This window comes from Enhydra lutris, unplaced genomic scaffold, assembly GCF_002288905.1.
Source record: "Enhydra lutris kenyoni isolate GAN:26980312 unplaced genomic scaffold, ASM228890v2 scaffoldscaffold3, whole genome shotgun sequence".
Lineage (NCBI taxonomy): Eukaryota > Metazoa > Chordata > Mammalia > Carnivora > Mustelidae > Enhydra > Enhydra lutris.
Genome location: NW_019154087.1, coordinates 49,874,444 through 49,886,548, shown reverse-complemented (window position 1 = coordinate 49,886,548; position 12,105 = coordinate 49,874,444). Strand labels below are relative to the sequence as shown.

Genomic DNA, 12,105 nt, shown 5'->3' with positions numbered 1-12,105 from the left:
GTAGCCTATATCAACCCTGACTAGAATAAAGTTGATTATATTTGTATTTTGACGATCATATGAAAAGACTCAAACAGTCCTTTATTACTTTTAGTCTTTGGTGGTTTTCTAATCTACCACTTACAATGAAAAAGTAAGTCGAATCTATGTACCAGGATTTACTATGATCACATTCTTTTTATATGCTTAAGTAGCAAAACAGGTATTGAGTTCATTTATAAAGGAAAATAATGTTTTACTCTTACCATACTGGCTTGCCCCTGCGTATATACTGTCATTTCTTTTGCTGTGGTCCTTGATATAAATGATGGGCACAAATGTAGACCCATAGAGTATTCCAGATATCACTGCAAGAGTGCAGCCCCTTAAAAAACAAACACATCACTGTTAATCTTGGCCCACAGCAATATTTCTGACAAACACACAAATGGAATCATAACTAAAGCATGCTTCTAAGTGTAAATCACAGGCAGTTATGCAGAATCACACATCTATTTCAAGCTCTATGACTGTCAAAAAGTCAATGCAATATCCTCTAGGGTCAGAGCAGCATCAGGACTGCAAGTGCAGTTTCTGTCCCCCACTTCCTAGTTTTAGAAGTATACGATTTACAGAAATTATAATGGGTTATCATTATAAATTGTTCTAACATAGACGTAACCATGGCTATCATTATACCGTCTGCATAATGAACTTGGCTCTCTAAATATGAACTATTTGTGGACTGACTATATGCCTTACGCTTCTTTTTTGAACACTCAATATCTAGTACAGGGCTAGGATAGACAAAATACTAAATGCATGCTCGTTCAAGAACTGTTGATATCTCTGGACTTGCCCATGCCTTCGTCGACTAGGGTATGGTCAGGAGGCGCTGATTTAATCAAATAATTTGGCAATTTTGGGTAAAACATTTCCTATCGTAAAAAGAAAATATTTCATCTTAAGCAATGGAACCATGTGGATTCCTGAGACTTGTGCTACATTTGCATGAGGCAAGTTTCCCAATAATTTTGGGGAGAGATGATTAATATTTTGGAACACTCCCTTTAACTTAATACAAAGGGCAATGGCATGAAACAGGAAAGAATTTTAGGCAAAAACAAACAAAAAAATTCCTTTCAACATAAAAAAATTCTTTTTTTTTTTTTTAAAGATTTTATTTATTTATTTGACAGAGAGAGAGACAGCGAGAGAGGGAATACAAGCTTGAGGAGCGGGAGCGGGAGAAGCAGGCTTCCTGCAGAGCAGGGAACCCCACAGGGGTCTTAATCCCAGGACCCAGAGATCAGGACCCAAGCCGAAGGCAGACGCTTGATGATTAAGCCATCCAGGCACCCTGTAAAAACAAATTCTTAAAGTCTATTTCAATAGGAACTCACAGGACCAACCTGACAATCAGTTCCATCCACACTGGAAATCCCTGTGTCATGGGGAAGCCTAGACTCCATCGTCCTGAAAGGGGTGTCCCAGACACAGACCAGACTAACACACCAGGTCTGGCTAATCATGAGACAATCAAAAATGTTTTTCTTAACAAATATTCCCTTAAAAGAGAGAAACTTTGTGAAAAAATGTTCTTGTTTTTGTTGTTGCCTTTTATTGGGAGCTGCTTTACTCTATGCAAAAACAATGTATTTATCTTCTGAAGGTTGTTTGTGAGCTCATTCTTTCACTCAATTGATCCAAATATTTATTGAGCATTTCTTAGGCACCAGGCACAGCCTCTTCCCCACTCTGAGGTTAGTGTGGGTACTAACAGAGGAAATGCTTTATATTCTTGAAGCGCTTATGTGTGTCACCACATAAAGTTCAAAACAGTCACCGATTGTAAAATGCAAGGTACCACTTACATATTTCCATATTTCTCTGCTAATCCAAAAACATACCACAAGAAACTCTAAAATACAGGGGCTCCTTGTGAGCGAAACTCAGTCTTTATGACAGTGAGGGGTATAACTATTATGGACCCAAAATATTCTACTACTATATTTGAAAATGAATATCTTGAGATTATAAAATCATCCAATATGAGTGTAGGGATTTCCATTGGAGGCCAAGCAGTATTAGAGAAGTGTATTGCCTAATTTGACTATAATTGCTGAGAGCCTGTTGATTAATATATGCTGTGGCCTGTATTACCTCTTTTACTTTAGGCACAAAAGTGCTGCAAAAGGAGATTGGTTTTGTCAGCTACTTATTGGCTAGAGATACTGCAGTGGCTTAGGAATTTCTTGAAACACTGAGATCACGGACCTCCCTACCTAAAAATTCAGCAGGAAACAAGAAAGTCTGTCCACCATGGAACTATGTGGGTCAAAGCCTATGTTACCATTTGCTTCTTGAACTTAGAGGACTACCACTTCACTCCGGGAATCCTTACTTTACCCAAATAAGAAAGAGGGTAACAGAACCTCTTCTTACACTGTGCGCTGTTGTGCTGTAGAAAGTTTATCCACCCAGGAACAGTCAGGGCAGGAATCTTGAGTGCTGTTGATCACCTATGGAAAATAGTGGCACAAACCAAAACAAAAACAGCATTCAACTGATAATCACCCTGGTGTCAAGAAGATTTTCAATGTTTTTAATCTTTCTTTCTCAAACAGACTTTAAAATAGGAGCACGTGACACTATGCATTCTGATCCTGGGCCTATCTTCAGATTCGAACTTCTGTTACTCTTTCATTCAGAAAAGGTTGGGCAGTTGGCAACTTCTCTGCTTACATTTTTTCAGTCTAACCTATGGCTATTTTGATACATCTATCAAAAGTAACGTAAGTTAACAATGTTTGTGTTTCATCTGCAAGTTTTAATAATCTATAAAAAAATTAGAACCAACGAAAACTCATATTCTTCTATGGGATACTTAAAATGGACAGGTACTTTTAAAATTCAGTTTTCTTTAACTGAATTAGTTAATAAAACATTTCCAGACATGTTTCTTGATGAGGTTAAGATTCATTTTTAGGTTAATATTCTAAGTCAAGAAAAATTATAGGCCACTTTATAATAGTTCTAATGTCAAATGTAATCATCTTTGCATTTTAGCTGAAATTACTTTAATGTGATACTCCTGATGCCTTTGTAAGAGCTAAGAGACTGGATTTGAATTACTTGTCATGTGTTCACGCAAGTTTGGTAACAATGCTTTTTTTCAATGATGAGGAGCTCATAATGTATGGCTGCCTATTACCCAATCATGCAGTTTATGCATCTTTACACTTGGTTTGCTTATACCCTTCCACCATGTCTAGAAAAATCTAAGGCAGTTAACCTATTATGTATCTTTTTCAGAGTTGCATTTTTCTTTTTCTCTCCCTAGGTGTGAAGAGTGTTTGGTCAGCAAGTATCTGAATCCCTAGGGGAGGTAAGGAATATTGGACACTTCACTCTGTCTCAATTCCTCCATTCTCTCTCTGCAACATTTTCCAGATTAGAGATATCTATAGGTTAATAAATCTCTTTACTTTTATCCTGAAGCTAATTATTAGTTAACTTTAGTGTCAACTTAACTAACATTTCAGTCACGTTATTCGATAAGCGTTTTGAGAGGGGAAGAAGGAAGGGAGAAGAAAATGTTAATTTTGAAGTAAGGAGTAGAGCCAACACCTTCCAGGGAGATAGTGTGGCTGTGGGGGTGTAGGGCTCTGGTTTTTCTGAGGGCAGTCTGATAGCACTGGACCCACAGCAGACAGAAGAGAGACTTGAAACAGGAAGGACTGGAGTCTGGCTCATGGCCATGGGGGTTTGCCCTGCAATCACTTTTGTATATGTAGCCACTGGCCCTTGTGCTTTATCAGATCTCTTATAGGTTGTTCCTGTTTAATATAGATTTGCTACCCCAGACTAATTCAGGTTCTTCAAGGTCAAACAGCAACTTCTTACATATTTCTTGTCATTACCTTTGAGTGGAACGGGATGTGATGAAAGAGAAAAAGGAAGAAAATCAAGTACTACTCCTCCTTTCATACAACTTGATTTTTCCTTTCATTGGTTGCCTCTGAGCTATTCTCCACTGCTCTCCCCTGGCCTACTTTAAGACCTCCCTTCTCCCTCTTTCTTAAGTAACTTTCATATTACTCTTTTGTACTTAGGGTCCTCCCACCGCAGAAATCCTTAAGCCATTCCAAAATATGGGCTTGTATATACACCTTCTAGTTGGGATCTACCATTAACAGATATAAATAGTCCTCTGAGTTTGCTGAGAAGCTTTCCTGTGGCAATCATGATTGGTTGCCACATAGACCTAACTATAATAAGTACACAAACATAGTGTAAATGGCCTTGAATGAAAAAAAAAAAAAAAGTACCTTCTCATCTGTTTCAAATCTTCCTTTTATCTAAATTTTATGTTTCAAATCATATTGTTTCTCACACTGTACTCACATGATCTGTCATTAATGGTGTGGTGTCCACAGAACACATGTTATTTGGTATTTCACTTTTGATGAACAAAAATATGAAAGCACTGTAAAGAAAATAAATTTTAGTGATGTTTATCATAACCCTGGTTCATAGCAAGCTGCCTGCATTTTATGAGAAAACACAGCTTAAATCCAGTCCTAATGCTCGGATGATTACTGCCATGCTGCTTCTCCAGAGGTCCTGCCGTTTCTCTAGGATGCCATTCTCTTTGACATCTCCTGTGTCCTGAAATGCAACGAGTTAGAAGCCTAACTCATGAAATTTCCCCTCAAATCAGATCTTTCTCTTGATTTTCTTGTTTCAGTCTATAGCTGCATCTTTCTTTTATTCTTGCTTATCTCTGGAATCACATGGTTAAAAAAAGATACAAGTGAAAACCACCTGTTATATTGACAAAACCCTAGACGTTTAACAACATCCTTGATGGACAAACTTCAGCAGACCGGTACCACGGGTGTGAGCAGAGAACTGCACAGCCCCCATGGAAGAGATGCCGTGGCCACTACACCCACACTCAGATGAGGCAGTCTTCACGGTCACACAACAGAATGCTTCATAGATATAAAAAAAGAAATGAGGACACCCTCTGTGCTCTGATATGGAAAGATCTCCAGAGTATATTTTAAGAGATGAAAACACATGCATAAGCCTAATGACTTCCCCCCTTTGACATTCTTGCATACTGCATTTTCTATTCATGTCCAGTATCTTTGTAACAAATGCTTCGCTTACGATTATTGACTTTTGAACCATGCAAATAGGTTAAAATGTGTTAAAATATTAAATTAAGGAAATTAACAACTCTGGTATACTTTTGACATTCCTTTTTTTAAAATATGTTTGCATGGGGGCACCTGGATGGCTCAGTGGGTTAAAGCCTCTGCCTTCAGCTCAGGTCATGATCCCAGTGTCCTGGGATCGAGCCCCGCATCAGGCTCTCTGCTTAGCAGGGAGCCTGCTTCCTCCTCTTTCTCTGCCTACTTGTGATCCCTGTCTGTCAAATAAATAAATAAAATCTTAAAAAATATGTTTGCATGGTTCAAAAGTTAAAGATATAAGAGGAGTTTTCAAAGTACAGAGGAGGCTGAAATAGTGTAGGTAGCAAAGGACAGACAAGTGCTGATAATGTGTGATTTTTTTTAATACGAATTTAAAATTTCTTAGTTCAGCCTCTTACTTGCTTTCAAAAGTTGAATGGTTCCATATTCCCTTCTATAGCAAATGTAACTGTCCTTTTTGAGTTTTATTACTCTCTGCATTATGTTCCCCATAACCTACTCCACATAATTCTCCACAGCGACTTTCATCTCTGACCTGTCCCTGCTCCAACCTCTCCGCCACCCCCATCTTCCACAACCACCTGCTCTTGCTTATTTATCTTTCTTAGTTGAACACAGCACACACTCTCCTCTTATCCACACTAAAGAAGAACTGAAGGTTGAATGTGACAAGAATCCTCCCTGTTCCCAGGTTGGTCCTCACTGACTCTTCCTCTTCTCTGAATTCCCACAATACTAAGAATAGTCATCGCATAATCCAGACCATTTACCACAAGTCCTTGTGAGCTTTTTTCTCTACAGATTTTCTAATTCAATGGAAGATAAGATCTCCTTCAAGATCCTCAAAGCGCTTGACACTCACTAAGAATGAATGCATGAAACCTAATTAAACGTGTGTATCTTAGTTAAATGTGTGCTTACATATCTGCTAATTTGCAAAGCTATTATTAGACATCTCAATTGCATTTTCTTCTCAAAATTATCATGAAAACCCTCAACTTTGTATAGATGAGTATGTTTTCCTAATGACAATATAAGACGGTATATTAGAAATACTTGAACGGTACCAAGGAGAAAGTCTTTGAGTGTTTCTTCAAACAACTATATGACCTCCCACAAATCATTTAGGCTCTCTAAGTCTCAACTTTTTCCATCTAAAGAAGTGGGGATGGGCCAATTTTACTGAAATGTGATGAGAATTAAATAACAATGCATGCAAAATGCTTAGCGTACTTTTGGGAACATGGTAAAATCTCAAAATATGTTAGGAAATAAAGAGAATATTGGATGGGAGGGGGGTTTTGAGCATGAGAAAAAAAAAATCAGGACCAAGAATTCAGTGGTTTTGAGCTCATGTGACTAGTGTTTGTCACAAAATAGGTAAGTCAGATCAGTTAGGTCAAGAGGGGGTGCAGGGCACTAAGCTAGGACCAGGTAATGAAATTTATCTTATGCATACGAACATAAAACCAAATAGATCACAAGGCCTTTTGGGCTACAGACTTAAAGAACTTGGTACAGTGTCTAAGACACAAAGATATATGATAAAGTCTGTGAATATTGTCAAAAGCATGGACAATTAAAAAAAATCAATGTTATACATAGGAGTGCTTCTCTACATTTTTGATCTTTCCAGTTTCCCTAGATTTGTACCTCTATACATCTTACTATTAATAGAACTTGTTTGTATGTGTTTACCCTGACAATTTAACAAGCCTTTATTGAGCATCTTTTAAGTTTCAAGCACTGTGTGGCAAAGTCTAATGGTGATGGTGGGAGAGATGGTATTTTAAGAAAATAACAGACTTCATCCTTCAAAGGATCTCAACAGTTCAAGGATAAAGGAATTGTAAGAATAATACAAAACAGACCCTTCTATAATAAGAGTTCAAGATGCAATGGAAGTTTAGGAGCAACTCATTCTAATTAGGAAGAAGGGAAATAAAGAAAATAACACAAGAAAACAACCCAAGAAATCTCAACTGATATTTACAGGAGGCCAAGGAAGCTGAGGAAAGTGTCTTTGGGCTGGGGGAAGTGTCTGGGGTATGGTGTGATAAATAATCTGGGTCAGGAATTGATAATACAGGGAGAAGGCTAATCTAGGAAGGGTTGAATCTGTGATGGTGGAGGACATACCAGACTAAGGAGACAGATTTATTCTGAATCCAATGGGAGTCTTCCAAGGTTCTTAATTAGAAGAGTGATGATTGATACAAGATACAAGAAAGTTACACTCGCAATAGAAAAAAATGGAACTAGGTAAAGTAGATGTGAGTTTGTTTTTAATTATCTCATTTCTATTAACTTTTGAAGGTTTACAGTAGTTAAAGTATTTTTGATTCTATGTATGTAGGTTAAAAAAATAATTTTCTTTCATAAAATAGAGGAACAACCAATTTTACTACCAAGTAAAAGTTACAACTGGAATTCTTTTCTAAATTAGTCCAAAGTGGCATTTTAGGAACTTAGTTCTAGGCTGCTACAGTGATGCCATGACAAACCAAAGTGCAGGGTTGGGTCTGGTTTTGTTTTGGTTTTCTTCTCAATATTCAATGCTCATGGATTAAGTTCTGGAACTATTCGAGTTGTAAGGCAGAGATATGCACCCCTGCGACCCAGGAATAAACCCCATTTGATTGTGGTGAATAATTTAATAATTATTAATTAATAAATAAAAATAAATAATAAATTAATAATTTAATGTACTCTTGAATTCAATTTGCTAGTATTTTATTAAGAATGTTGCATCTAGGGGCGCCTGGGTGGCTCAGTGGGTTAAAGCCTCTGCCTTCGGCTCAGGTCATGATCCCAGGGTCCTGGGACCGAGTCCCGCATCGGGCTCTCTGCTCAGCAGGGAGCCTGCTTCCTCCTCTCTCTGCCTGCCTCTCTGCCTACCTGTGATCTTTCTCTGTCAAATAACTAAATAAAATCTTTAAAAAAAAAGAAAAAGAATGTTGCATCTATGTTCATTAGATATATTGGCCTCTTGTTCTCCTTTTCAGTGGGGTCTTTGCCTGGTTTTGGAATTAAGGTAATGCTGGCTTTGTAGAATGAGTTTGTAAGTTTTCTTTCCATTTCTGTTTTTTGGAACAGTTTGAGAAGAATAGGTATTAACTCTTCTTTAAATGTATGGTAGAATTCTCCAGGGAAGCCATCTGGCCCAGGGCTTTTATTTGTTGGGAGATTTTTGATTACTGATTCAATTTCTTTGCAGGTTATGAGTCTGTTCAAATTTTCTGTTTCTATCTGTTTCAGTTTTGGCAGTTTGTAGGTTTTTGAAATTTGTCCATTTCTTCCAGGTTGCCCAGTTTGTTGCTATATATATTTTCATAATATTCTCTTATATAATTGAACTGTTTGGATTCCACCACAGGTATGCTCCTTGGGTTGGATGCTGGAGGGTGAGGCACGTTTTGCCAGACCCATGTCGACTACCCAATAGTCATCAAGGTCAAAAAATTCATCATCTCCTCCTTGGTATTCCATTCTCTGGAAATCTACTTGGTACTGCAAGTTAACCTCCAATTCTACCAAATCCTTTCACAAACTGAGATCCTTCTTGTGACTCTGTGACAATCCAACACAGCACCAAATTTTTTATAGTTGTTAGCAAACCATTCCAGCAGGGGTGTGCTCTCAATCAGCTCATGTTCTTGTCCTGTCTCTTTGTCTGTGAAACGAGATTTATCCTTCTCTTGTTCTGGAGTTAGATATTTTTTTCCTCTTTGTGTTTTGGCAATGAAGACTATATCTCATTATATCCAGACTTTCATAGACTATTAGAATCTCTACAACTTCCATTTCTAAAGCTTTTAGTGTATCTTGAACTCCAAAACAGTACTTGCCTGTGTCCTGGCTGATTTCATCAAAATCTTCTCTTGAATGAATTTCACGTTGGAGAGGGCTTCAGTAGATAATAGCTTGGTTGAATCTATTTTCACAACCATAGGAAATATCAACTAATTTTAAAACTTTTGATTGCAACCTCTGATCAAACATATCAGATTGATTTAGTTCAGTTTTAAAGTCAGCTGATTCAGCTAAAACCAGACCAGCCACATTCACTTTGTCCCCAGAAATAAGCAGCTGAACAGCAGTCTCAGCTAATTTCTGAACATAGCTACGTCACTTTTCCACTCTTAAAAGAGCAAAACACAAGGCTGATTGACTTCCTCTACCATGTTTCTTTGGGAGATCCACAGTGAATTTGTGCACGACTTCTCTTGTGTTTCCTTGGAGTGTGCCAAAAAGTGCACCACTACCATCTATTACAATGAAGCCAAATTTGCTGTCATCCAAAAGGAGCACTGTGAGAACCTCTGAATGGAATTTGTTGTCACACAAATACAATGATGTGTTAATTGGTTTGAAAGGTTCAAAGTCAATGTTGACTTTCTTTTCCTCTCCTTCTTCTGTTACAATTGTACCCCAGTAAACAACCAGGCCATTTGGAGGTACTTTGTTTAAAGCTTGTGTCTCTGTTGTACAGATGTAATGGCTCTCAGAACTAAAAGGCATTTTACTTGGGACTTAATGTTAGATGCAGTTCCAAACTCATCTGCTAACATTTTTGCAGCTGGTGGAATCTGGTCTTTGCGAGGAATGATCAATGATAGTATGCTTGTGTCATTGCTGTGGGCCGCCTCCAAGCTCTTGATGAGCTTCTTGATCTTCCAGGCCTCCATGTTCCTGTTGGCAGCACTGAGGTCATCTGCCATCTCTCCTACCTAAGGACCTAAGCCTAGGCAGCAGGGGCTGCTACTCCCTGGCCGTGGCTCTGAGTTTTTTTGTTTTTTTTTTAAAGATTTTTATTTATTTATTTGAGAGAAAAAGAACAAGCAAGCAGGGTGAGAGGCAGAGAGGGAGGGAGAGAGAGAATCCCAAGCAGACTCCAAGCTGAGTGTAGAGCCTGACTAGGGGCTCCATCTCATGACCCTGAGATCATGACCCTGATATCATGATCTGAGCCAGAACGAAGAGTCAGACGCTTAACCAACTGAGGCCCTCAAGGGCCCCTAGATGTGAGATTTTTACAATCATATACAGGTGAATTTATATTAAGGAACTGGGGGAAAGGAGAGAAAGAACCTGTGAAACATTAGGAAAAAAATGTTTACAGGATTAGATATAGGATGGGATATGAAAGGGGAAAAAAACTCAAGATGACTAGGGTTTTGAATTTGAATAACTATGGCTATTACATTCTATGAGACAGGGAACACAGGAAGAAGAACCAGTTGACAGGGAAGGGGAGAACAAGAAAAGTAATTCTGACTGGGAAATAATGAAGGTAGAGAGAAAAGAACTAACAGCTAGTGTCTGTAGACTGCTGACCATGTCCTGACCCAGCAGGGTTCTCTCTTCCACTGGTTATCTCACCTCAGGCTGGGGAGGAGGTGCCTGGGGGCATCTCGGTAGAGATGTGGAGTTTGACCCTAGTTAGATATAAGGACTGTGGCTCTGAAGAAAGGTAAGGGCTGGAAACCAAAACCGGTTTCCTTACACACAACTCTCCAGGAACAGCAAATTGAAAAAGAAATAGGGAGCAGACTTAAGGATAATCCAAAGCACTTTTTTTTTTTTTTTTAATTGGCAAAGAAATTGGCTTTTTAATGAACTCTGACTCCTGGATCTTCATTTAAGTTTGTTTTAGAAAACACTGTTCTTGGTGTCTGCTTCACACCCACTCTTATATATTCTCTCCTGAACCATGGCGCCTAGAAAGCTGAAAACCGTGTCTTCCCAAACTCTATTAGCAGCTAAGTTTTGCCAACAGGAGGCATAAGAATAGGCTTAAAAGTTGGGAGAGGCTGTTTTGTTTTGATGGCGGCTCTGGTAGTTTCAGCAGTGGTGGTAACTCAGGGCAGAGGCAGCTGGGCTGGCTGGAGTGTGGGCTCCAGGGCTTTGGGCAGAGTGCCCTTCCTCCTTTTGCACCACTGGGCCTTATTGCAATTTTGTGAAAATTTTCCTGTATGAAATGCTTTGCTGTTTAAAATACCTGGAGTTGGGGTGCCTGGGTGGTTCAGTTGGTTAAGTATCCGACTCTTGATTATGGCTCAGGTCATGATCTCAGGGTCATGAGACTGAGCCCCTCATGGGGCTCCATGCTAGGCGTAGAGCCTGCTTAAGATTCTCTCTCCCTGCCAACCCCCTTCCCGAATAAAATAAAATAAAATAAAATAAAATAAAATAAAATACCTAGAGTGATTTTAGTTGTAGAAACTGAGTGATACCACATATAGGAAAAATGTAAGGCTAGAAACAATCTATCTCACCTATCCTTTTAAAAAGAAAAGCAATAGGAGGTGACTAAACAAATGTGACCATATTCTAAGTTTCCTTATACAGGCCATGAAACTCCAAGCTTATTCTATGAATGCCTTTTGAACTAACTGATTAATGGAGTTAAAATAATGAAACAAAAGCTTCCAGAGGTCCTCTTGGTAAAGAAACCCAGAAGGGAGTTGGAATGCCCTACAGGAAGAGATAATCACATTTCTGTGGCACAGACTAAGCTCCAAACCAAACCGCATGATCTCCAAGTGCACTGACAGCTTACTACAGAGCTGAATAACACCCCCCCCAGGGGAAACCAGTAATTGAACATGAACTAGCTATTGATACAAATAATGATTATTATAGTACAAATTACCCAAATTTTAGAGTGTTAGCCATCTACCTAGCAATATACAAAGTACTTAGCATATTTCTTTTCATTTCATCTTCAAAATATTTTATAAGGCTGACACAATTATTTCCCTCACTTTAGCCCCAGATGAAGAAACCAAGACTTGGAGAAATTAAGTGATTTGCCCAAGGGCATACAGATAGAAGTGGGTAGAATATGAATAATTTGCCATTTTAGAGAATGGACACTTTTTTTTTTTTTTTTTTTTTT

The 12,105-nt window shown here is 38.5% G+C and overlaps 1 protein-coding gene and 1 pseudogene across 1 annotated transcript in view; both read right to left on the bottom strand.

Annotated features, from left to right (window-relative positions):
- The window catches only part of LOC111156473 (transmembrane protein 144), a 58,341-nt gene that overhangs the window by 34,249 nt on the left and 11,987 nt on the right, over nucleotides 1-12,105 (bottom strand). The window contains exons 6-8 of the mRNA XM_022517400.1: nucleotides 4,387-4,468; nucleotides 2,425-2,501; nucleotides 246-364 (exon numbers count right to left, since the gene is read on the bottom strand). Of these exons, the coding sequence (XP_022373108.1) occupies nucleotides 246-364; nucleotides 2,425-2,501; nucleotides 4,387-4,468 (278 nt within the window). The remainder of the gene's footprint in view (nucleotides 1-245; nucleotides 365-2,424; nucleotides 2,502-4,386; nucleotides 4,469-12,105) is intronic.
- Nucleotides 8,535-9,925, bottom strand: LOC111155845 (annotated as a pseudogene).